The 27,520-nt window shown below is 35.4% G+C and overlaps 1 protein-coding gene across 4 annotated transcripts in view; it reads left to right on the top strand.

Annotated features, from left to right (window-relative positions):
- RB1CC1 (RB1 inducible coiled-coil 1) overlaps positions 1-11,815 on the top strand; it is a 66,139-nt gene extending 54,324 nt beyond the window's left edge. For 3 of the 4 annotated variants that reach the window (XM_064386212.1, XM_064386222.1, XM_064386242.1), the window contains 8 exons: positions 759-867; positions 987-1,227; positions 2,771-2,822; positions 3,910-3,957; positions 6,965-7,023; positions 8,766-8,902; positions 10,455-10,525; positions 10,846-11,815. In XM_064386212.1, coding sequence (XP_064242282.1) covers positions 759-867; positions 987-1,227; positions 2,771-2,822; positions 3,910-3,957; positions 6,965-7,023; positions 8,766-8,902; positions 10,455-10,525; positions 10,846-10,923 — 795 coding nt within the window. In that variant the 3' untranslated portion in view covers positions 10,924-11,815. The remainder of the gene's footprint in view (positions 1-758; positions 868-986; positions 1,228-2,770; positions 2,823-3,909; positions 3,958-6,964; positions 7,024-8,765; positions 8,903-10,454; positions 10,526-10,845) is intronic. The other variant, XM_064386232.1, reaches the window with a different exon arrangement.
- The last annotated feature ends 15,705 nt before the right edge of the window (positions 11,816-27,520 follow it).

Below are 27,520 nucleotides of genomic sequence, written 5' to 3'. Positions count from 1 at the left end.
TTTAAGAGTTGATAGGCATATATCAAGAGAATCTTCAAAGTCACAGAAAAATTAAAAGTAATTTGAAATATCCTTTTAATAGATGGTTGTTAGTAGGTTTTGTCTATCTCTTCAGCAGCACCCTCAGAGTTAAAGGGCACAATGGTCAATAGAAGGATTGAAGAAGTGGAAATATTTGTTAGACTGGTACTGAAGGTTCTGCTGGTCTCTTTATGTTCACTTATTCAAGCTATTAACCAGGATTCCTGTGTGTCTTTTGCAAGAATGAATTGTTCATTCAAGATGTAATGCATTACTTGAAATGTATTTTTAATTCAGTTTATAGTGTACTGGTAATGGTATTTTTCATTTTATGTAACATATCTGGATGCAGTTTAGTTTTATCTTAATAATTTGAACCATTCAAGTAACTATTTTAAATATAGAATGTTCAACTATTTTACATTAACTGGAATAAAAAGTATTAATTTTAAAGAACAATCAACAACTTATTTTTTTTAAATTATTTCTTATTGTACTACTTGTATGTATCAGGCTTGAGGGAATGAGAGGGTTAAAAATAAAATTAATTACAAAAAATTTTAAAGACAAACATGAAAATAAAATGTACTGGCATTTTATCTCTTCACCAAAGCAAAAAGTAAAAAAGTTTTAATTACGTCTTTAATTATATTGTAGAAAACTGGAATCTTTTGTACTATTTTGCATTACATTTTTACAATACATTCCTCATTTCAATACTTTCTTTCTGTTTTCAGACCAACTTTAACACTGTTCTGGCAAGAGAGAAAATGAAAAAAGAAAACATTATTAATGATCTTAGTGACAAATTAAAAGTGCTTACACAACAGCAAGAAAAAGATAAGGGTAAGCAAAGTTCTGATGAAGTTTCATCTTTTGTGATAGGACTGTTCCATTCTTTGCAGGTTGATTTCGATCGTTAGTGCTGCTGGAATTAAAAGAAATTCTGTTTGTTTGTGTCACAGATTTGATTGAAACACTTTCTGAAGATAGAGCTCGCTTACTTGAAGAGAAGAAGAAACTTGAAGAAGAAGTTAGTAAACTGAGAAGTAGTAATTTTTCTCCATCAACCTACTTGGCAGCGGCATCAGAAGCCTGTGGGGCCTGTGCAGCTGATGTGCCCACAGACACAGAGAGATTGGTTGCTGACTTTGGGGCTGAGGGGAGAATGGATTCCACGATGGAAACCAGTATGATGGCTGTGCAGTAAGTATGGGGCATTAGAGTAGAAACAAAGCACGCTCTCAATTCTGGAACTGTGTGCTCTTGGGCAGTGTGAAGTACAGATGAGCATGTTTAACTCTCCTCCTGCTTTTGATGCTCTTCCTGAAAATATTCTTTTAAACATACATGTGCATACAATTGTGGTGTCACAATCATTAGGAATGCGTGGGTTTGATGACTTTGAAGTATGCAGCTTCAAGGTGAAACTTGGCCCTGTAAACATGACATAAAAGAATATACCTAAGTATGCAAAACATACATCAAACAGAAGGAAAACTAGCGGTGAATGAACTGGGAGGCTGCATGTTACTGACACATCTTTTGAACAGTGTCTCACTTGCATGCCACTAGCGTTTTAATGAACTCCAGCCTTCTCTCCATACCATTCAGAGAAATAAGAAACCTGACTGGCAGCCACATGAGAGGAACAAGAGCAAAATTGTTAGGTGTGCTTTAGTCAGTGTGCATCACAACCGATGCTGCCTTACCCAGAGCACTAAACAGCTTTGTAGAAGTGAAGATAAAAACAGGTTGTCCTCGCCAAACTAAACTTGCAGTGATAAAAGAACAAGGAAGTACCCCATCTTTACAAAAAGAGCTGTTTCTTATAGTAATCGTTCTAGTCCTGCACTCTCAAAACAGGTGTACAAAAAAAAAATTAAGGTGAGCTTGTGAACAAAAAAATTATGACCCAATGTATGATTAGACAGAAACTTTCACAGGTTTCTGTTGACTGCTTCCTATTACATGAGAGCTAAACAGCCTTTTAATGGAAATGAATGATTAGTATGGTTTAATTGTAATCAGTTAGCTTTTCAGATTATTTTGATTGGATTTATAGCATGTTTCATCCCAAAACTTGTCTGTTTTCTCAACCAAATCAGTTTGGACTAGAAAATACATTGTTTCTTCCCTATTTAAACTGCTTTTAAAGTATGTTATAACTGTTTTAGGAATTACTGTTTATGTTCTTAAGCAATTACTTGGGATGTTAGCATTTATTTTATCATGCCCCAGTACTCAGTTTATCCCACAGATCAACGGCAACAAGTAGCAGTTCACATTAATGTCTCTACCATGGAGTACCAGGGCACTTCAGACTACTCCCCAGTAGCCTTTGAGCTACAGACCAGGAAAATGGGGCATAATAGAGCTGAATTGCACTATCAGAGGTTAACTGTCAAAGCAAATGGGGCTGTATCTTTCATCCTGGTGTCTTGAAAACAACGCAAAATACCAAGAAATGCCCTGATGTAGTTTGATAAACTAATCAGTGGCTGAAAATTCACTGGCATGTTGCAGCAAAGAACCTCTTTGGTTTAAAGCAAAGGAAAAAAAAATCCAAAACACCAGCCAGAAACATCAATGCTGATTCCTAAAGTGTCTTTCTGTGCTGTTTCCTGTGTGCTAGCAAATATATATAACACTCTTCACTGAGTGAAGATAACAGGTGGGTGTGGAAAAGACCATTTTTGATTATTTAAAAAAGTTAGTTTTTAACTTGTCAATTTTCTTTCTCTTTTAGTGAAAATGTTCATATGTCTGAAGAAAAGCAGAGGATAATGTTGCTAGAAAGAGTGAGTAGATAGTCTTAAGTACTTTACCTCACAAATAAACAAAGTACTTAAAAGTATGTACATGTGAAGTTGTGCTGTGGTCAGTTGTATGCTCTGATGCAATATAGTGTCCGCAGGGATTATAAATATGATTTCAGAGAATGTTTTTTCATTGTACTTTTGGATCACTGTAATTCACTGATAACTATTCAAGATAACTGTAATTCAGGATAACTATTAAAACATTACTCTTGGCCTATCCTTGTTATGTTTATGTGGGCTTTAGTACGAGTGACTGCTCTCGTATTTTAGGAGCAACAGATCACTGATACAGTGAATTTCTATAGAAAAAAAGTTACAATTTCTCTTTCTAATTAAGAAATACAAAACAGCTGGACAGGATTTAAGATTGATTTGCCAGTTTCTCATAAAATTGGGTAATTTCTCCTCTTAGGCTGTATTCTTGGTAAAATGTGATATTAACCTCTAGTAGTTACACTGGAGTATTTCAGATTCTAGTAATTTTTGACTGGCCAGTCATATCTAACTTCATCACAGCTGTCTTTTTGAAGTTGACTTTTTTTTATTTTTAAAAAACGGTGTCATTAGCTTCCAGCTTTCTAGGATCACTTGGACTAAAATCTGGGACCAAATAAAGAAAAGGAATGTTTTCTGTTAATGGATTGTGACACCGTATGAAGCAAGTGCCTGGATGTTTCTGACTATGAGCACATACATGCTTTATTATGTCATCTGATTACAAAGGATTTGTCATGGGTAGAAGCTATAACATAGTAATAGATTACATTTCTTTTGCTGTTCTATCATTTGCATGTTTTTCTAGCTGAAAGAGAAGTATGAGTATGGAGGTGAAATCTTAGCATGGGAGTTTGTAGCACTAGGATAATTTCCTAGACTTCAAGGGGTTTTTTGCACGTCTTTGTTCAAAAGGTTTTTTGATAATTGATAATTGTTTTGATAATTTTAGAACTGAAGGATGTAGTGTTGTACAAGTAGTTGGGCTCTAGTCATATCAGAACTTTTTTAAAAAATGTTTGTACTGTATAAAGTATAATATCCAGTTAATCAGATTAAGATTTTCTTTTAGACTTTACAGTTGAAAGAAGAGGAAAATAAGAGATTAAATCAAAGATTGGTGAGTATTTGTGCAGTCCATTTTTTAAGCCTCATGAGAAAATAAGAAAAGCTTAAAAATGTTAAGTTTGTTAAAATCTAAGAATATAAGAATATTTTTTAATTAATTAAAAAAATATTTTGAGTGCTAAGGCATGTGGTGAATAGGTAACCTGATAACCTTCCAGAGGTACATGAGCTTAGTCTTCTCATGGAAAAAGATTCACAGGACTGAAGAGTGACTTCTTCCCAAAGAATACAGACCATCCAGAGTTGGGATAACGGGGTATTAATTTCCAGGGCACCATGATTCAGTTTTCAGCAGCAGTAGATTAAAGGCCAGTTTACAAAAATAGAAATATGCCTGCACTTTAAGCATAATTGGGAGTGTTAACAATAACATACAGATTGTTTTGGCAAAACTGCACCTGCCACCTTGTAAGGTGTGAAATTGTAATTCTGCCTAGTATCTGGAAATGCAGGCAGGCAGCCACCTTACAAAATGCCTACAGTAAATGTCTGTGGAACGAAAAATAATTCAGTGACAGAGTGCCCTTGATTCCTGTAGTATAAATTCTTCTCCTTTTATTTCTTCCCACTTTATCTGTGCTAGGAGGTCTCAATTTGAGGTCTTAAAAAAATTTCTGTGTGTATAAGAAACAGGCACATCATTTCGATGGACTGGCCAGGGAGATCACACTTTCTTTAAGCGACAGGTGATACCTAAAAGTTTGGTAGGAACTGATACCTCTGTAGTGGGAAGTTAGACTTCATACCAGGTGTAAGAAAGGATTGCAAAACATCTAAAAGTATAATTTTTCAAGGATTATTTTTAATTCAGAATGTCAGTGAAGTACACAGAATTTATTTAAGTGTAATTTTTACAATAAAATTGAAAATACACCCAGACAGTTTTCTAAACCTCTCTGTAGATTTCCTGAATCAAACTCTTAATCTCTTGTCAAATTAGAGTAAAATAGAATGAAAGAAACATTCTCTGTGAGACAAATAGAGGATTATTGTTGTTATGATTAATACAAAGCCGTGTAGGAGACATTGGCAATTCTTTGGTCTCTAAAGCAATTCAAATTTGATTTCTAAATGGAACTTCATATCTTTTAAATTCCTTACTTATAAAGTGAGTTTTTACATAGATAAGTTTATTATTTGTGTCTTCATCCTTCTTTCCCTCTCCTTCTCCTTTTAAATGCACTTCTAAAACTGACGTATACAACAACACTTCAATACCCGTGTTTATTCTATTGAGGTACTTCGGAGAGGGAGCTCAGAAGGCATTATGTGGGAAAAGGAAAACCTTCATAGCTCATTGGCTTTTGCAGAAGAACTTGTGGGTTACTTCTACAAGGAACAAAAAGGAGCTCCTTTTAATATTTGGAATATTTGTTATTACAGGATTTTTGTTACAGTAAATAAGTTATTGAGAAAGGGAACAATTTTTTCTGTATAAAGGCTACTACAATTGTATTAATAAAACATTCCTTACTAGGTTTTAATATAATTATTCTCAACATTCTAGTTCATTCTGTTTTTATTGAAGTTAGCAGTTTAGGAAAACTACAGAAATCAAGCTATTTTGTGCTTTCATTTAACACTTATTCCAGTTTCAAAAAATAGCAAGAAAATATCTGGTCTTTATATCTGAGGAGAACCCTCAAACACTTTTGTGAACAGTCTAAAGAAATTTGACAAATTTCACAGTAACTGCAACCTTTTCAAGGAAGAAAGGTAGCCTCTAAAATTTTAAAAATAATAAAAAAAAAAATTAAGAAAAAATCTGAAGTTAGATTGTATAAAGAACACTGCTGAAGGTGTCATCAGAATTTGAGAGCATTCTGCGATGTACTGCATTCAGTTTGGACCTGTTCTTTGAAGAAATGAAGAAAATGAGCTGTGAATAGGCTTCAGGCTCAAAAAACAAAAACAGGCTGGTACTGCCTCTGAGGAAGGCAGGGGGCAAGATTGACAATAGGAAGGAAATTTGCTGTAGGGAACAATATCTGAGTTACAGCTGAAAAATCACATGCTAAACTTCAAGTGTGAGCAATCTAGATTTGAATAGCATGTATAAATGGTCCAGGAAGTAGGAATGGATGGAAAAACTGCAGGACCTCTAGACAGGGTCTCTGTGGAACAATTATGAATTGTCTGTTGTAAGGAGGTTACCAGAGGGTGATGAAACTGATACATTTACATCTGGACAGCTTTCCCAGCTACTTGTCTGCATGTAGGATAGGTATTCCTGTGGAAATAGAGGTAGTGTTAATTACCCATTGTCATTTCTTGTTATCACAGCTCTTGTAGAAACTTCGTGTGCACTTATGTTTATTTTTAGGTCTAGTTTGTCCTATTGAAGTTGTTCCATGTGCTAGTATTTTATTAATTTAAACAGAATTAAAAGCTAATATACATATAGGAGATAATTCTTATGTCCAAAACCTTACAGAATTGAACCTTTGTTTCTTAGTAAACCTTTATTATTGAACCTTTGGTCTTAGTAAATCTGACTCCAGTTTTGTTCCAGGGAGTGCTGCCCTGTTGATTGCAATAAATTTGAGATTTTGTGACAGTTCGTAGAAAAACTGAGAGACTATCTTGAGCTCAACATCTAGAGTTTAATTGTAATAAACGTGTTTAATCTCTGGTGTTCTACCATCAGCCTTTTCTAGTACCAGTGACTTCTCTGTTACGATGGACAGTTTTATCGTAGCTGTTGTGTTTGCCCAGAATAAGTCTTCACTGGCACTGATATGAAAAGTCCTTCCCAGTTTTAAATAATGAGGGAGAAGTTATGCAGGAACTTTTGTAATCAAAGATAGCTATTAAAAAAAAGTACAGTAATAAAAGCCAAAACAGAACCACAAGCAACCAAACCCACTACAGAGTGAATATAAAACCTGCAAGACTAGGCACTGTTTGACATCAATGAAAAATAATCTTGTCATATTTTCACCTGCAATGTGCATTTCATCATAGCTTGCCAGTACTTTATAGCTTTTCTTTTTTTATAGATGTCCCAAAGTATGTCGTCAGTATCCTCAAGGCATTCTGAAAAAATAGCAATTAGAGAGTAAGTACATGTTAATTTTCATATAAACAGATGGATATGCTTGCAATAAAATAATTGTATAGTTAATGTTACAATTCTTCTGTTCTTGCTCTGTGGTGAAATGTGCATAGATCACTATAATTTAGCCATCAGCTATTGAACAGTCCCACCTGAGCATAAATCAAATTTTATAAAACCTTTTTATAAACAATGAAATGGCCTTTTTGAATTCTGTCAGTGACTGTCTTGAATTCCTTACTTCATAGGATTTCTAGAATTCTGAGGCTTTTTTTAGATTACTTTTTTGTTTACCTGTAACCTTGAAGCCTAAGAAAAAGAAAATCTATTCATCCTGTATATGCATAGTGCTGTATTATATTTCAAGAGAAGTCTTACCTTCCTGAAGTCTCCCAATTCTTGTCTTACCCTAACCAAATGAAATAAAACTAACTGAAACATTTTGTGAGGTATCATCGATCTCTTAGCAGCTGCATGTAGAATTGTTGCTGGAAAAAGATGTATTCTTGTAAAATGTAAAAGCTACAGACAGCTTTTTAATTACATTAGGCTTATCTATTACTTGAGTAATATAAAAAATCTTTTGAGAAAGAAAATCTGTGCAGATTTTCTATTAATGTTTTCTGAATTACACCAGTACTCATTTTTGCTGTAATAAGATCAGGAGGTGAAGAATATTTTTTTTCCCTCTAGCATCTGAAAATTCTCACAAGTGTCTTGGTAGATTTTGAGGAAGAAAATAGTATGAAAGAAGAATTAATCTGTTCAGTAGAGATGTTTTTAAGTCAATATAGCCTGTCTTCATAGTAAGTCCAGGCAGAAAAGTTTGAAGTATTGTTTATTTAACCCAAAAATGGACTTTAAAGATGATGACCTAAATTTCTCTAGATCAGCTCAATTGACTCTGTGTATTTGTAGTCTCCTTCTGTGGAGAAGTTTTTCACTTTCTTTGCACTTCCTCCCTCATCCCCAGAGGAGTAATAATATTTATTCCTACAGCTCCCTTGTGATCTAATGCTTAATTTGTGGCTATTTTAGACTTCATTTCATTAATGGGTAAATAATTTACTCGCAACACTTTACACTGTGGAATAAGAAGTTTGGAGACAGAAGTTGCTCTCTGAATTCTGTAGCTGAAATTTCACATGACAACTTGTTTTTTTGTGTTATGCTGGTGTCAGAAAAGCAGAGTTTTAAAAGGTTTTACATACAGTTGCCACAGTGTTTCTTTGGCTTTTCATCATTTGATCAAAGATAAACACTTCATCCCTTCTTTGTCTTGTGTGCTTAAAATTTTAAGATTGGAAGCTGCATAAATGTTCTTGCTGTATTTTTCTGTGTTCAATTTTGCTTCAGTTTAAAACAACAAAAAGATGTAAACACCACTACAGTGATGGTTACCTTAAGTACGGGTGAATAAAAATAATGCAAAATTGAAATACTAGCATATAGTTAGGTATTTCTGATTATGTTTCAAAGAAAAAAATGACAGTTCTTTTGAGAAAAAGAATTTGAGCCAATGGGTGTAGAACATTTCAAAAACACTTCTTAAAAGTAGCCTGCTTTTGTTGTCTTCAGAAAATAGGAAATGTATATGAGTTGACATATGTGGAAATGTCTGCTGCTCTTCAACTTAGTCTCTCTCATGCAATACATGGGGGAAAAAATGTAGTGTAAGTAATGTAATTTTAAGCTTCTGTACTTTTTTTTTAAGTTAAGTTCTGTGATTTTATTTTTTTCACTAGTTTTCAGGTTGGCGATTTAGTACTCATCATCTTGGATGAAAGGCATGACAACTACGTGTTGTTTACTGTTAGTCCAACCTTGTATTTCTTGCACTCGGAGTCCCTTGCTGCACTGGATCTCAAACCAGGTGAGTGTGGTAAGTGTCAGATTTTTTTCTAATTATTATCTCCTCTTACAACTAACAGTCTTAACTTTCTAACACTAAGTGATTTTTATAATTATATATGTGATAAATACAAGAAGCAGGTAGCAGTTGTCAGCTATTTTTGTAGCTTTTGCTACTTGTTCAGATGCAAAATATTTTTCAAAGCAAAACATTTTTAATTAAAAATTTATCTAGATGTTAATATCTTGGAAAACTGGGGAAAAGGACCTGCATCTTCCAAGTAAGCTGTAAAAAAAAAAAAAAGAGGGAGAATATGCCGATTTGGTACACACACAGGGTATGTTAACATTCCCATCAGGCTGCTTTAACTACTCAGCATAAATAATAAATAAAAAAATGTAGACAACAGTATATGGGAGTTTACAAGCAATGTTTTTGCTTATAGTTTTTCCACCAAATTAAAATTGTATTTATTATAATTTTTCAGAGAAGACTTCCTGTATTTCTTTGTTTATGTTCAAGTTGATGGCAGATTTACTTTTTTTCTCCCTTAATTGTCAAGGCTTTTTGTTGGCTTTTTTTTTGGCAGCTATCTAAACTTAGCTAAGTTGAAATCTTTTTAGATGAGGAAAAATAACAATGCTTTGCACTAAACCATGAGCTCTACATGAAGTGGATTAATGGAAATGTTTTTAAACTATCATGCTTTTTTGCAAACCCAGCTATGCTCCCAACTTTGTAAAAACTTCTAAGAATATGCATCAAAATACAATTTATATTAATTCTAACTTATCAGTGAAAGTTTCTATGTTATTACATATGACAAGCTGTCAAATAATTTTCCTGAGCAGACTCACTGTAGATTGCAGTTATGATGGAAGATGATAGATCTTGAAAAATTGTGTATTCTCCAGAAGACCACTAAGCCCTAACTGGGTTGTGAGTCTGCTGAAGGATCTGTGTCATGTGTCATCTGTGAAACCTAAGGGCAAAATGCATGTCTTACTTCCAGATGTAATATATTCTGACCTATGGCATTAGTAGTGCATACATAGCTGTGTGAAATATGATAGACTTTTCTTACTGTTTTTTTTTTTACATATATAAGGTAAAAGCTATGTCAGTTTGTATGTTACTGTGGATACTTGATTCACTGACCTGTTTTCAAATGTACTTAGTTTGCTCTGGTTCTTACCAATTGCTGAATAGAGTTAATCTCAACTCTAAGAAAACTGCAAATAAAACAAATATCAAGACTTAACAACGGCCTGAGGGACACATTTGTCTCTGTCTCACTGCTTCAGGAAACTGTATCTTGATTCTATTCCTGCATCAGGGAAGTGGGGAAAGGTAAATTCAGAACACTAGTTGTATTTGTGATAGGTTAAAATTGGGGTTGGCCTAGGTACTGCAAGTTATTGTTCTAAGGGCCACCAAAATGTTGCATTTAAATCTGACCTTACTTAATGTTTGCTTATTTAAACTGTTTTTTAAAAAAAAATCTGCTTTTAATGAAAATATAGTGTAATATCCTGGTACTTATAGTTGCTTATCCAAAATATTACATACATTTTCTCTTTAGCATCGGGTGCATCTAGGAGACCATGGGTGCTAGGAAAAGTGATGGAAAAGGAGTATTGCCAGGCAAAAAAGGTAAGAAGATAGTAATGAGAAATCACCTCTGATTAATAGAGAAGAAAAGTGTATTTTAGTATTTTTAACAATTGTGAGAAATTCTCTCTGCGTAAGAAGTTAGACGAAAGTGCTTTTCTTTTAAGTCAGTGAATAGCAAGAGTAGGGGAGCTAGAAGAGTTGAGCGAGTGGTGGGTTGGGTATTTGCATCCACACTGTTCAGAGTCCTGCCGGACTTCTAAGGGTCTCCTGAATACTGAGTAGTGGGAATCAATTTGAGCTTAAAAGTACCAGAATCGGTAGACTAGTTCCACATTTTAATTTTTATTCTTTTTTTGTAGGCACAAAACAGATTCAAAGTTCCCTTGGGTACAAAATTCTACAGAGTGAAAGCAGTACCATGGAACAAGAAAGTATAACACAACAAAGTTTTAGTTCATTCTGTCTCCATTCTTTTTTGACTTGTCCTTCAGTGCTCGTTCATCGCTCCAAATACCAGGCCATCTTTTTATACTGAGGTCATGTGACAAGATACGTCATTGATGTACTGCTTTTACTTTTTAACAGGTGACATTTTAGAAATTCATCAAAAACTCTGGCCCTAACTGCTTCGATTTTTTTACCCAGATAACTTTAAGAGTGTGGACCAAATGAGTTCATTTTCTCTAAGGGCAACCACATGAAACATGGTTTGTTTGCCATGTTAATTGCCTGTTAAATATACCATTAGCTTGTATTTAGATGTTAAATGTTAGTTACCATTATTACCAGCATATGTCCTTTTGTGAAATCATTATCAAAGTACTTGCACTCTTTAACAGATTCTTTATATGTGTAAAATTCATCAACTATTTAAAGAGGGTGTTCATTGCATGCCGATAATCATATAATTTTTCTTCAACGTGAGTTTGCCTCAGTAGATAAATAAAAATAACTACTGCAGCTTGTTTCATTACATGAAAATGCTCTTAAATGTTAAAAAACCCTTGTAATTTGATGGACTGATTTTGAAAATCAGTCACAGTTAGATCTGCAATCTTCAAAAGCACTTTCGATGGATTGATCACACAGATTCTGAAGGGAAGACACCTGTGCTGTTTATTCTCAAGGTGAAGCACTTGTTCTTCCCAACAAAACAGAAGTCTTGTATTAATCTATTTAGAAAAATCATATTGATGAAATTGTATTTCATGGTTGAGTTTCAGGAAAAAACTCATTGTACATTAACCATACAAGAGTCATTTAAGTAACAAATTATTGTAATTGTAAAAGACATGTAGAATTTTAAAACAATAAAGATTTGAAACTGTATGTGTTTGAAGTATTTGTGTGCCTTTTAAATACCATCTCTAATATTTATTTCATGTTAATGTGTTGCATCTTTATGATTTCTCCAGTGGTTTCATTACATAGAAATATCTACATTTTCTATGAGAGGTAGTAATCTTCAAAAGCATTTGGGAATTACAAGAATTACCTTGTAATCATCAAAATGAATTTAAATAGAAATTTTAATTTTGTCAGCATATTAAATGCATAAGTGACATTTTTTAGTAGTTATACTGCCTACATTTTTAAAATGTAGTCTTATTTATTTTTAATAACAGTATAAAAGGGATATACTATAAATATGTAACCAATGGGAAGTGAATTTACGAGTTCAGCTATGAGCTTATGCCTCGGATTCAATTCATGGAGTTATTCAGCTGTGATTTATCTTCAGGTGTGGAGTGGAAGAGGAGGTAAAGAAACGACCACATGAAAATCTCAATGCTTCTGCTCATACGTTTCAAATAATATTTCTCTAGACTAATTAGTCCAGTTAAATAGCCAGAAACATTTGTATATGCTTTATTTAAAATTTTGTTCCATACAAATTTTAAGTTCAGATTTTTATGAAATGCATGGGCTTGTAACTGTATCATATCTTTGATTAAATAAATCTAAGACAATTGATCTGTGGATAACAATGTCATTTTGTCAAGTTGCATTCTTACCTGGTTGTTAAATTTACTAGTTGATGTACTGACTTTCTAAAATTAGTTTTCTAATGTGCCTTGTTCTTCAAGAGTAGTATTACCATAGTTGAGTATTGCCCAGTGTCAAATGTGTAAATAACATAGATCTGTAGGTTTAATGCATAAAAAAGGCAAGCCAGAGAAACAGCCCATGATGCAATGGTTTTTTTAATAATTGAATTTTTCACCTTCAGCTAAATGGGAATTCAGTTCTGTCTGCAATTTGGTGCAGTCTTGTTTCTTAAGTCAACTTAGTCACAAGTGGTTTAAGAAGTTGTGCACATAGTGTAACTCATTTCTTTTAGTATGCCAAATGTTTAGTAGCCTTGATGTCTTTTACCCATTGACAAAACTTTCTCAGCCTCAGATACTACTGCTGTGAATATTATAAGTCTTCCAGGGATTAGTTATTTCTTGGAAGCCATCAGGCTTTGCTAAGGAGCACTGAATCCTTCAGTTTCTGGGAGGGCAGGTGTTCCTTAAGTAGCAGCAATGAATCTGTGTAGCAAAGGGCAATCCAGTGCTATAACATAAGACCCCGCTCTTTTGTTATTGAATAATCTACTTCAAAGTAAAATAAGAGTTTTCTCCAGGAGGAAAGGATGTGTTGTTTATCAGGTTCTTCTAAGTTGGATAAAACTGCTAATTTGGTGATGGCCCTACATGACAGAGTACTTACAAGTGGCACTCCTTTTAGGACATACAAAAATACACATTTTTCTTACACTGTGAATCATTAATCACTAAAGTTTGTGTGTCTTTCTGCTTTGTGTTGATGACATACCATGAAGTTCATTTGTTGTAGGCTCTGAGATGGTACCCTGAGTGCTAAAGTGAGCTGAGTACAGAACTCATGCTGAGACTTAACTTGCTTGCCAAAAAATAAAAAAGACCTCAAATTCCTTATCTTTGTCTATCAAAACATCTAAACTTTCTAGTCTCATTTTACTGTCGCCTAGATTAAAAATGCATACTTTTAAGCTTATATATGGACAGTAGCAGCGATGATATATGATACTATGAGAATTGGCTTGATTTCTAGTTTCAGATAAAAAGACATGACTGAGGTTTATATAACTCAGAAACACATGAACAATATATGAAAGTGAACTTGGGAAGCACCTAAATAAATTGATTAAAATAAATTGCTGTAATGCAAACTATGAAGGAAGAAAAACTCCTTCCCTTCTGATATCAGCCACTTAATAGAATGCCAGGATGTGTCTGTTATTGTTACATGACATAATATTTTAAAAATATCAATAAACAACAGTGCCTTTGGGTTTTAGGAATATTTGTCATGTGTTTCATTTTATAATCTTTATGTATATTCAAAATGGAAATTCTGTCAAACAAACTCCTAACGTATTCAGTAATGATTCTGAACAGCCATTGAGAAAAATGTAGTTTACATATTTTTTGTGTGTCACAGCCTTACTGGTTCTTGAAAGTATGTTTGTTATGTACCACCTATGTGCTTCATCTTGCGCCGTAATAAAACTTTGTGTGTAGCTATATAATTTGGATGAGGAGCATGGTCAGGAGGGATGGGGGAGAAGTTGGAGGATAAATTTGGTGATCTCAAATTTCCCTAATTCTTTTGTGCAGCAGCATGTTGGAAACAGCAAATACTAAAAGTAAAAGCCTCTTGTGCTACTGCTAATACATGTTTATTCTAAAGTCTGGCTTTAGAGAGAAGAAATTTATTTTTCTGAACTGCAGAAAGGGAAATGAATGGTAGAAAAAGTTGATTGAAAGCACATGCTGTCCTGCAGACTTAAAACAGAAGGGATGTGATAATTTAAAAGGGATTTTTTCCAGTGTTCTTGGAAAGCTATATCCATTTGAATACTCTGAGAAGCATATCAGTTTTTGCACTGCTCTGCAGTCAGTCAGGAGCTTATGCTGTTTAGAATTCAGCATTTGTTGCATTTGAATCTTAAGATGGTCTGCATAGGACCATCTTTACACTGAAGTATACACTTTTCCATAAGTTACCTATATTGTATAGTAGAACTGGGAGGTCTGCCCTCTGCAGAATTATTCTGTGCCTTTTTGCACCACTAGTTTTCTTTGTGACCTACATTGCAGCCTTATTTTGTGAAGTTTAACTAGAAGGCAGATTGGCTATGAGCAGCTATGGCAAAAATTTATTAATACTTTGGAGTGCTGTTTCATTGCTATAATTTTGAATTAATAAATTGTCAATTATTTTAATTAAATGATTAATTATAAGAATTAATATAAAACTATTATTAATTTTTAAAATTAATAAATGCAGACAATTACTGCTTAGTGCCAAATTAATAATTCAGAAAGAGAGCATTCTCCATATAAGAACTCCTTTTCCTTCTCAAGCCTTTTAAACTTCAGTGATCTCAGTGCTGCATTTTAAGGTCTCTGATTTCTTTATCTGTCTTTACAAGCCATTCTGCAGTCCTGAAGCAGCAATGATAAATGAGAGAGGGTAAACAGTTACTTCCTTTAGCACTCGCTCTATTAACACTCACTCATATTAACAACATCCACATAAAATACTGAGGAGCATGGGAAAGTCTAGTCCCCAGACTCTAAATACTGGCTAAGAATTGAGTTCAATGTTGATGCTCTCAAGCAGCATCAGATTTAGAGAACTGTGGAGGTTGTAAGGAACCTCCTGAGGTTGTCTCGCCCAACTCTGCTGGGACTGGAATCCTGTGGCATTTTTAGTAAGGGTCTTCAATTTGCAACTGATTTGGCAATTCAATGTTTTCAACATTCAATTTAGTCCTTTGTTTTGAAGCCTGGATTGAAACTGTTACTGTAATTTGAGTAATTTTTAAATTCTCCCTTATTTCTGGTTCGATTTTCTGAAATTAATCATAGGTGCCATCCTTGCTTTCCTTTTCCTGACTTTTGCTTCTTTGGACTTAAATTCACTGTGGCTTTAACTTTCTAAGCAAAATTATTTAGTAAGTAGCAGATTATTTTCTGCAGTGAGAAGAGATGTTTTCTTACCTCCTAGTCAAAAATTTGTACTGTTTGCAAAAGGATGTTAATGAAGAACTTTTTTTCACCTCGCTCAGATTAATAAGTCCTGTTTCTGCCCCAGATCTCTACATGAGATCTACCTGTTCTGAACACAGGGATGCATGCCTGTGCACACAGCTTTAGCAAATCCTGCAACAAGTAGCACCTGTTTACCTGTCCTGGGAACGTTAAAGTTGCAGAAAAAAAATTTATAAGTAATGCCTCATTTTTATTTTTTAATGAAGATTAGGTACAGAGCTATGAGTTACATATAACCAAAACATTCTGCTGTGTTGGAATTTTACACTTAAGAGTTGACACATTGTATAGTCGTTATCAAGGACATAATAACTTTTATATGTCAGTTATATAGGAGGGCCAAAAAACATGGCCTGAAGATCCTGGATCCTTAAGGGGTAGCAGTCAGTTTTAAGTACCAGTCCATCTCTGAGCCAGTTAATTTAAGCAGTTGAAATGTCAGCTCTTAATGTCTAATATAATCAAAGTGCTCATGAGGAGACTGCTAAGCTATGCTTCTTGTGGGGTGCTGGTCAGCATTAATTGTCTACCATGTCTCTTGTGAATGGTGGGGTGTATTTTTAGCAATGATTTAACAATGATTGAAATGGTAGAAAAAGGTTATACTGAATACAGCACAGAATACTGTAAATAATAAGTGATAATTTTGTAGACAATTGATAGCTTTTTCAGCTTCAGAAGAGACATTTATTTTATGTAACTATACAGAAAAAAACGTATTTATTTTCAGTTGAAATCAGCTGACTAAAACCAACTGTCTGCTTTTAAAAGTCTGTAAACTAGAAATAACCTTTTTTGGTATATACTAAGATTTCTTGAATTAGGCTGAAGTAATTTTTCAGAGACTGTATTTTTTAAAATCAACAAAACAGCTAAGAAGTAAAATATTTTATTTTAATTTTAGACCATGTAATACTAATAATATTTCTATTCCTTATGTTTGTAGCTCTTACTTATAAGTGAATTTTTGGAAGCTCAAATAATTTGCCCCAGATATGATACATGCAGCTAAATATGCTTCTGTTGACTTTCTAGCAGTACATTGTAGAGCTTGAAAAAAAATTCCAAATTACCAGTAGAATGTAAGTATATATACTGTGTTGTTGCTACTCTGGAACACCAGAGTTCCAGTAAATCTTTTGAACGTAGGTATAGGATAGGGTGACTGGTACTTTAAACTAAAAGAGGGTAGATTCAAACCAGATAAAACCAATTTTTTATGATGAGGGTGGTGGAACACTAGGACAGGTTGCCCAGGGAGGTGGTCTATGCCTAATCCCTGGAAACATTCAGTGTCAGACTGGATGGGGCTCTGAGCAACTTGATCTAGTTGAAGATGTCCATTCACATTAGTGGGAGTTGGACTAGACATCCTTTAGGAAGACCCTGTCAATCCAGAATATTCCACAATTCTATGTATGATTACAGAATGTTTTTATATACTGTGATGGCATATGCTTCTATTTTGGCAGTTTTAAAGCACTGAAAAATTGAGATGTGTCAGCTTATGACTGCTTGTCAAACTGGGATTTTATATGCCTGAGGATGCGCTTTTCAATTAGCTAATTAGGTGCTCTTTTCCTGTGCTTGTGCTTCCACATCTGTTCTCAGTTATACATAAAAACCTTGCCTTGAACATATGATTACATTCTTGTCCTTTTTATGGTGGCAATTTCTGAGCAGAATGCTTGCTATGTATCTCTTACGTAAGACCTGAATTTCTCCAGACAATTTACTTATTTTTGGTACCTGACAACCAGGGTGACCAATTTGTGATACTTGGGCTGCTCTTTCATACCATAGCAGTTTTATATCTTCAAATCCTGTGCTCTCACCATTTTGTTCTCTCTATTATGTAAGCAAGAAGGTAAAGCAGTGTGCTCAAAGGCATGTGACACTTAAAGTAAAACTTAAAGCCTTACTTCTCTGCCCTGTTTGGTACTTGTGATTTTCAGGCACCTCTGGGAATTGTGGGTTGGTATCCGTGTGGGTCAGTTCTTACTCTATAAACCAGTTTTCCATATTAAGACAAGATGCACTGTTGTAATGTGGCGTGTGTGTTAAATCACATACTTAGTGTTTTTCTTTGACTGAGACCTAATACACCAAAAAAATCAATTTTTTACCTGAAAATGTTAATTTATTTTCAGTGGACTTCAGTAGGTTTTGATTTCTGTCTAGAGATCTTCCTGCATTGTTCAGCTTTATATTAGACTTCCATAATATATTCAAAAAAAAGGGAAAAAAATCAATCTTGGCACTTCTCCATCTGCCATATTATTTCTTTGCCAAGCTGCAAGTGTCATCTTGAACTTTCTGACATTTTGTTCCTGTAGTCACCTAGAAGTCATCTTGAGAAATTTTCTTTAAGTTATGACCCAATACTGCACAAGAAACAGGATGAGCCATGATTCTTACATGTTTATTTTAATCTTTCTTATACTTTTTTAATGTCACATGTCCTCTTTGCAGCTCTTCAGTTAGTTCAGAAGGAGGAACTTGCCAGCTCAAGTCCATTCCCTGCATCCCTGTATGGTTAAATGAAGAAAATGTGTTTGTCTCATTGTGTAGATGAATCGCATTTTCCATTCCATGCAGGTAATTTAACCTACTCACTGGTGACAAGAAAAAGTTGTGCAGAAGGTTTGATGTGCTGGAGCTTGTTGGTTGGGGTGTAGTACAAAGTTCTTTTTTGGAAAATCTCAATTCTTAGGATCTTGAAAAATTCCTTGGATGTACATGGAAGCTGCTGTGAGTACAGATGCCACAGTGTGGTCTGGCATGAAAGGGGCCACGTGGCTCTTGAGGGAAGACACCTCACTTCTGACTGCTGGGCCACTGATTAAATAGCTTTCTCCCAGGAGTCTTAGTGTTTGGGGTTTTTTTGGTTGGGTTTTTTGTTTTTTCTCCTTAACTGCAAGAGTTAAGCATCAAAACTGGAATGCATTCTGTGCAGAGGAATAGCTGTTTAGTGGGCATCAGCAGCACCAGTCTCCTGACTGCAAAACGTTTTTATAATCAAGTATTTTAATGGATATGTTAAGAAACTATGAGAATGGTAGATGTTAAAATGGTTTTATTTTCTGTAAATATTAAAAAAAAGTCTATTTTCAAATTTTTTACCAATTTATTTTGTTGTGTTCCTTTACCCATCAGACAGTGACTTCTTTATTGGTTTTGTGTTTCTCAAGCAGCTGAAATCAATGCATCTGTTATCTCATCTTTTGTTTTAAACAGCAGGCTACAACAGTTTATTCTGCAGGAAGATCTTGGGATGTCACAGACTTTCAGCCTAGCTGAAAGACTTTCAGCTTAGATAATTCTGTAATTTCACTTGCAATCAAATTTTGAGACAAAAATCAACATTTTAGAGATGGCAATGCCTATTCCCTTCTTGCTTCCTATGACAGCTATAGAGGATGAAGTCATAAACCTATTCAGGTCTTCAGTGCATAATTTGATTTTTTCCTAAATATAGAATTTTTTGTTCAAGCATCCTCAATATTTATATAGAAAATGAAAATTATACTAGGAATTATTATTTTTATTGTAAGGAAAATAAATTTGTCTTGTATTTCTAAGCATAAATGAATATAAATAAGAAGGAAATGTAGTGAAGGGGTTGTTTAGTCATTGCCCAGTAGATGTTCTTGGAAACTTGATATAGGTGAGAAAAATGACAAATCTGCTGTTGTTGTGTTGCTGCTGATGTTTCTCATTTGCTGAATTTGCATGTTGAATGGTGAGAGAAGAATATCCTTAAGAGTTTATGATAACCATCTTCACTGGTGACATTTTGCCTTCTCCTTGCCACAGAATTTACACCATCTTCGATAAATACTCCTCCCCTGCCCTTCATGTTTTCAGTTGCTCCAAAATTGCTATGTTTAACTTGTCAAATTGTTTCCCTGGGTTGGTGGAATTTAATCTTTTCACCTTGTGAGATTTCTGCAGAAACTCGAGTTGTTTTGCAATGGGCTGGATGTTGTTTTCCTTTATGGCTGTACTTTTCATGTTCAGGAAATGTGGCACAAGGGAGGAGTGGATGTTGGATTTATGCTCAGGAGCAGTGGACCTCAGTGGGATCAGAGCTCTGGTGCTGGCAGTGGCCTGTGATCATACTCACAGCACAGGGTCACAGGCAGGTTCTTTAGGATGCTGATTTGCTGCAGGTCTTTCCTTGCATTGATCCAGGCTTCTGCGGCTGTGTGAGCCTGGATGCAAAGGTGAGGAAGACGACAGCAGGAAGAGGAGGAGGGCTTTGAAATAGCTGTGCCAGAGGCTTCCTGTGATTCTTCTTAACATTAATCCCAGAAACTGGTACCAAGATAGAAAAGCTATTTTAGCACAGGTTTAGTTCCCTTTGTCCAGGGGAACTAAAAGTAATTTCTGAAACTGTCCTTGAAGTTTAACTTTGAAGCATGTCCTCTGCAGGGTCACTGGTAAAGCAGTTCTGCACATGTTGTTCTGAAAGAAAGGAAACCCAGGACACTGCTTAAAGCTCACCCCCTTTTATACAGTGTGATGCTGCAAGAGCTAGAGATTTATGAGCCCCCACAAAAATGTGGTTGGCTTCTCTACGAGCTCTGATGTTTCCCAATCACAAATACTCAGTTTCAGTGACTTGTGGTTGTGGCGTTTCCATCCTTAACGCACCTCCAGAAGGTACAGTCTCCACATTTTTATCTTCCTAAAATAGATGGATCATTTCAACAGGATGATGTCTGTCACTGTTGCATAACTTCTGTTGTGTTCTTTCCAAGAGAATATTTTTTTTTAATCTATGAGCACAGTTATTAGATAAATGACAGAAGAATAGTAGCCCTTCCATTTCTGCAAGCTTGGTTACTCCTCTTTAAACAACCATGTGATTATGCTTCCACATGAAAGTGGAAGGAGTTGATTTAGTAGCTATTTTCATTTGAAAGCCTTTCTAGATGTGGAAAAAAAAAAAAAAAAGGAAATTCCTACTCAGGGATAGTCTATTATTAAATTTTTGAATGCATAAAGTGAATTGTGGTAAGTTACTATTTTAAATGTGTCCCAGGAATCCAGAAGTCTTTTTATAACACAAAATCTGTGGGTTACTTCAATGAAAAGCAAAAAAAAAAAAAAAAAAAAAAGCATACTATTATTCTCGTGCAATTCTTTGACATAAGTAATGTTTAAATTTATTTTTAAGTATATAGAATTATGTGTTTTCTTATTTTAAAATGAGATTTAAAAAAATAAAATTCTCTTTTATTGAACTGCGTCCAATTATATAAACAGTTATTTTATGGGTTTGAGACAATTTCTGGTTGTTTCTGGTGATCAGTAAAAGTAGAGAACAAATGTGGAAACCCCTTCAATGGAATTCCCTGCTTCTGTGCTTCATCCTTTGACTAAGACGATATGCCTGAGCTGTGACTTCAACATATTTCTGTATATATAGGTTGTGTAGCATGAAAACAGCATTGCTGTTACTGTGTGATATGATGAACAGCTGTGTTACTCTGTGATATTTTGAATGTGCTTAATATAAAGCTGATAATTCCCTTTGTCTGTTTCTGTCTGATTTGAGATTAGTCCTTTCATTAGACCAACTTCCTCTAGGCTTGCTTTTAAAAGTTGCATGCATTGAAGATGGACGTGAAAAAAGAGTAATTTCCTGCAAGGAATTAGTTTAGCCTCTGTTTCCTCTCTTTCCACCAAGTTCTAATTTCGACTTGTGAGTGAAAATATATTCTATTTAAAAAGTTATATGAAAAGAATTATAAGGGAAGAATGGCTCTATACAGTCTTTGTGCTTTGTAAGAAGCAAAACCCACAGCTTTTTGAGAAATATGAGTTTTGGAGACAGATAATGGATAAAGTAACATGCTGACTATCGACTAGAAAATACTTTCCCAAGTAACAACACATTATTATACTTAAAGGATACTTTCTTAAGGATAAGTAACACTGTTTTACTATACTGTAGTTTTACTTGTTAAGAGCTATTACTCATAATTCCAGTCACTTCTCTGTATCACTTTTCGGTAGGTGGAAATAAGGGTCTCAATTGAGTTGCTTCTCCAGGTTCCTCTTTCATATAAACCAGGCCTTACAAGTCTGCACATTTTTCCTATTCTCCAGTTTGAGATTTTTTTTCCACCTTCTTAGCCTTCATTTTTTCCCCTTGTCTCCTGATTTCTAATCTCTATCATTTGATTCTGTGAGAGAATAGATATTGATTTTTTTTTGCCTTGAAGAAATTGTATCCCTTGCAACTCTGAAGTGCTGAACTGTGAAAAGAAAAACAAGCAGTGCCCTGGCAGGCAGCTAAGGTCATCTTGCTGATGGTTTGCTTCTGACCTGAAGACTACACACTTTGAGTGACTCTTTGATGGCAAATTAAAGGAGAAAAGCCTGCATGCATTTCAGGAAGGTTTTGAAGTTATGAAGAGGCAGGAAAAAAATTTGTTGTCTTCAGAGTAAAAGTGAAAATTGATTGTTTGTGGCATTAGCTACTCAGAAAAGCTGCAGTATTTGTAAGGAATACCAGAATGGAAATGATGCTGTTCAGGTTTGAGGTAACCATTAGCAATATGATACAGATTCTAGAATAGTCCTGGAATTTCACAGATTAGATATTTCTGTGACAGAAATAGCTTTCCACTTTGAAGGAGAAAGGAAATTTTTTTCCTGAAGGCTCCCAGGTGCTTCACTGAGTATTCCAATGGGTCCTCATTTTCCCAGTGTCTCTGGTTTTCTGGCATGGAAGAAGGTTCCCGTAATCCTCCTTGTTCCTAAGATACAAATATATGGACAAATATAATGAAGACATTTGATCCTGCATGGGGTGGTATTTCCAGAGCAGAGTGACATTTCCTCACATGTTACAGAAAGATACTGAAAATTATTATTAAAACACTATATGGAAGTCTCTGACCATTTCAGAGGTTTGAGGAGCCCTTTCCAAGTACAGCTTTGGCTAGAAATCCTGGAGAAATGCTCAAGGTTCTGCTGTACAGGTTAAAAATAAAGACCAAGACAAGCAAGGTAACCCGAGGCTGGTGGCTTAGGAAAGACCAATGTTATGCTGACTGGTTTGTGGGGAAAAATAGGCCCTTGCCTTACACTTTGACCCTTGAGTTCTTGCACAATTACCCTTGTCTAGGCTTTGGTGCAGCATTACCGACTACAGAAAAACCTCACAAGGACTTCAGATGAAGGACAGTCTAATGTTTGCAATGAGTCACAGTTTGAGCATGAAGTGCAGGACTTTGCAGAGAAGTTCAGGCTTAGATACATGATTCCTTTGGGACTCCTCATCCCAAAGTAATGGGAGGGAAGAAAATTTCCATAGCATTAAAAGATCCAGGACCTGTACCCTCAAGTGGTTTTTTTTTTTGTGGTTTTTTTTTTTTTTTTTTTTTTGTTGGTTTTTTTTTGCCATTTTCTGATTTGTTAAAAGGAAGACCCAGAGTAAAAATGTTAGAAACCTACCTATCTGCAGTTCATCTCACACTGAAGTGTCAAAACATGCAGTGGTTAAAATTTTTTAAAAAGTGGATCAATCAGTCCTTGGTTTTTTAGGATGCCAGCAGCTGACACTGTGGCAGTAGCATGAGGGATGCAGAGAGAAAGGTGGTGCTTTCTGATAACAATGTTTACAAATAAGTTACCTTCATTTTCTTACAAGATTATCTTCTGAGAAGGGCAAATAAAGAATTAAATTACTTCAAGACATGAAAGAAAGTGAATTAAAAATGCCACATCTTTCTGTCCTGCTGAAGGAAAACATCTCTCTTGCTTTGAGGCCCAGTGATGCCCAATGAAATTAATGTAATGTCCCCTAATGGCAGAGCAGTACTATTTAAAAAAGACCCACAAATCCAAGCAACAGCAAAACATCACCTATAAACTGAATTTAGAAGACTGAGCCTAACAATCCAGAGTTTGGAATGTTTTTTGTCAGTTTTTAGGAGACATGGATTTATCTTCTTTTTTTTTTTTTTGGTCACTTTTTGCCTATAGTAGAAATTTTTAAGTTTACACAACTGTTTCTTTATTAGTGGGAGAAAGGGGTACAGATTATTCTTTGGGAAAGCAGTCACAACTGGATGGGCATCTGTGAGAAAAACAAAGTTTTTTTCTTGCTTTATAGGTCTGAATATCGCAACCACAATAGTGGGAAATTCCCATGAAGTTATGAAACTAATAAAAAACTGCTGTTGCTTTGAAATATTGTTTTCCAAATTAGGGAAAAGTTGCCTGTGACAGGAAATATGAGCCAAAAGACAACTGATTAAATTGACTTTGATTTTTTTTTTTCATTATTCATGAGAAGCCTTATCTTTAGTACGAATGGTTTCTATTAGTGTCTTGCTGAGATGAACCTTTGACTGCTCTAACATCTGTAATGCCATGTCTGTTAACGGATATGGAGTGTTCTGCAAGAATTCAAGCCATCCTGGATATTAAACACACCATGGGAGGTGTTGCAAGATCATGCATCTTGGTCAGAAAAAAGGTGCTGCAACCTTTCTCCAACAACTTTAAAATAATGAGGGAATCAACAATCTTCTACAAAGAAATAGATGCACCAAAATAAAAATACTCTTGGTGAGAAAGGCTGCCTTTTGGAATTTTATTAAAGCTGTCTATTTTACCTAATTTAATGTTTGGTTTTTCAAAAATTAAAAAAAAAAAATCTAATCTCATCTCTGAAAAAGAATTTTAAATTTGCTCCAAATATGTTCTTAAAAATCATCCTGCATATCTGATACTTGAAGAAAGGTATTGAAGGAGAAAAAAAAAAAAAGAGAGGAAAAAAGCTGATGATAATTTATCTTGGGAAAAATAAAACAGTCATGTAAAAATCTCTTGGCAATATGTTCTGAGACTAAACAAGTGTGCATTCATTATAATGATCTTAAACATCTAGATAACTATTTTGGAAGCTGATCCTTTAGAGCAGTCTTCCACTACAAAATAATTAGATGAAGACCCTTCAGAAACAAAAACAGCCATTGAGCAGTGAACATTAGCTAGAATTTATGTTCTTAGATTAATCTTTGTGGTGACAAAGTGTCTCAATTATGGATAAATATGAATTTATTTTTAGTAATTCAATAGAAGACCTGTGTTAAAAAGTAAATAATGAAAAACATTAATAATAGTTTTTCTTTAGATGAATCTGTTTCTATGGTGTTAAAGAAAGGCTTTAGAATAACTATCTTCAGCCAGCATGAGGAATTCTTCCATCTCACAAAAAAGAATGGGATAACTTCTCTTGCTGCTGTTCTAATGAGTTATTTAATAATTAATTATGTATTTTAATTTTATACCATGTCAGTCAGAAAACTGATTAGATCACTTAATTTGGCCTTAGTTTGGCACTCTAGAGGCCATTATATTTTTTTCTCTATTAGGGCAGAACTAAACTCCACTTGCCAAAATAAAAATAGCTCAAAACATGAGTCTGTCTTCCACAAGACACTTGGTCTTGATGTCAAGGCTCTCACTAATTCATAAGTATTTGTAACAGTGGTTAATCCCACCTTCTAAAAATAAGAACAAAAAAAAAAAGAAAAAAAAAAGAAAAAAAAAGGCCTGACTTCTAAATCCAATGCACGTGGTTTATTTTCCAGCTCATGTTTTAGTTTTGCTCATTGCTGGCCCAGGATACTTTAGAGAGGGCCTGGAGGGTGTGTTGTGCTCAAAAAATGGTTGAGTGTGATCCTGTGTCTGCTGGCCTAGGTAGAGCAGGAAAGCATCTTCTCTTCCTGAAGGTCTTTGTGTCTTATTCCTCTTTTTTAACTGGCTTGCACAGATTGATCTCTAGAAGTATGTAAGATGTTGGTGGTTTGTATTTGTTAGGGGTTTTTTTTCTCTTTGTGGAAATCTAAAGTACATTCACAAAAATCTACCAGCCAGACCATTACTCTAACGAGATGCACCTCCAAGGGCAGAGATGCCCCATCCCTCAGGAGGGACAAGTGGCCCAGTTCCTGTGTCTGCTCTATGTGTCTTTGCCCATGCTCTTTCAGTGTTTGTACAATCTCCAGCTCTGTGACCAGAAGCCCCAGAGCTGACTGCCAATCCTGAGGGTGGATTTCAAACTACCTCTAGGGCAGATCTGAATTGGCTCAGTGCTCTGTTGCCAGGGGAGAAAATAGCTGAAGGTGCTCTCATTGTGTTGAATGTGTAGTCATCACACTGAAGTATTTATTTAGAAATTTTAGAAATTAGGATATTTTTAAAATGAGTCTCTGTTATATTCAAAAGCAGTAACTGGAACTGATGTGTTGAGCAAGTTGAATACTGATAAAAAGTGACTCTTAAGTGTCAGAGCTCACGTGACTGACAAACCTCCCAGGAGATGACTCCCCACAAGTCCCATTAGATGTGGTGGCAAAGTAATTTTTCAGTCTCCTCATGCTGGCCTTCTTGAAATATGATGAACATGATAAGTTGGGTTTACTATTTGGGTTTCCTTCCCCCTAACTATATTTGAAGCTACATTTAGCCTTTTGATCTTTCTCTGATTAGTTTTGTTAAGTAAAATGATTGCCTAATTATTGTGATAGTGTAGGTAACATTCAGGAGTCATTTAAACACAGATAATGGTCTTCTTGACAGCAAATGAATGGCAAAGCTTCCCACACCTAGGGCTTTGAGTCTTTGTGGAACACAGTGCCAATTCTAGGAAGGAGCAGTTGAGTGGGAGGTAGTGTGCTCCTCCTCTGTGAGGATCGTTGCGGCTGCTGTAGATTCCAGATGTGCTGAGATCTCCAAGCAGGCTGCATCTCCTGTGACACTCATGCTGTGAGAGGTGGAAAACATCCAGTGCAGAGGTGTGAGAGGTTCCTAGAAGCCATGAAAGATAATAAATATACCTTTAAAAAATAAAAAAGGAAAGGAAAAAAGTTTTCTCAGATATTATTCCATCCAGAGAATTTGTCACTGGGATAGCAACAGCCCTATTTAGCAAGATATAAATTTCCCTTTTTCCTAAACATCACAGGCGTTATGGAATTTGCAGCTTAAACAGCTGAAAGGAGCAGCTGAGATATTTGAAGAACTGCATTGCATAGACAAGTAGGGTCATAACTTATTAAAACATTTGCAAAACACATTCCAGTGAGATGAAGTTAAACAGTTAGAGCATCTTCCCACGTAAGAAAGACATCGCAGACCAGAATGGGTCATCATGGAAATAGGCTGCTCAGACACATTCCTTGGATTGTTGAACTCACTTTGGATACCTCTGAGCTCACTATCACTGGCTTTTAGGGCAAATTCAATTGGTATTACAGGAAGCGATGCGGGAGCTTATGTAAGAAATTTCTTTCCCCCTATGACACTGTATTTCTGAGCTGTATGTGATTGTAGGCTGCCTTGAAAGCATATGTTTTGGTCAGAAATAGAGCAGTGTGCAACATACACTTCCTGAACATCCTGCATATAAATAGCACAGGTGGGAAAGATGAACTCAGTTGTCCTCTAGTTCAATGGCAGCTTGAAAACTGGTCTGGCTGTCCTAGTGCAGTGATGTAGTATTGGCAGTGGCAAGCAGGAGTAGAGCCAGAGATTTCAAGATAGTGCACAGAAGCAGCTCCAAGGCTGCTTCCCTGTGCCCCATCCATTGTACAGTCAGTGCAGCAGCAGGTCATGGCTCTCTCCCCTTCCATCCCTGTTAGCTATGGCATTTTGAAGGGCTAGAACACTGGATGGTGTATCCTCCAAAGAAGAAGCAGAATAGGTGGGAAGATTCTCTCCATCACTTCCTAAGTAAACGATGCTGCTGCCTGTAGTGAAAGCGCCTGCCCTGAAATGGCAAATGTGATGTTCACAGTGGAGCAGAAATGTGTCCTGTTGGTGCAGATGAAAGTGAGAAGTTCTCTCTGCAGTCTCGGAGGTGTTTGGTGAGCTGGAAACACAAATCTCTTCAGAGAGCTGTCGGCACTGTTCTGAGGGCATG

This window comes from Passer domesticus, chromosome 1, assembly GCF_036417665.1.
Source record: "Passer domesticus isolate bPasDom1 chromosome 1, bPasDom1.hap1, whole genome shotgun sequence".
Classification (NCBI taxonomy): Eukaryota; Metazoa; Chordata; class Aves; order Passeriformes; family Passeridae; genus Passer; species Passer domesticus.
The sequence above is the reverse complement of the archived record's forward strand: the minus strand, read 5'-3'. Positions and strand labels throughout refer to the sequence as shown.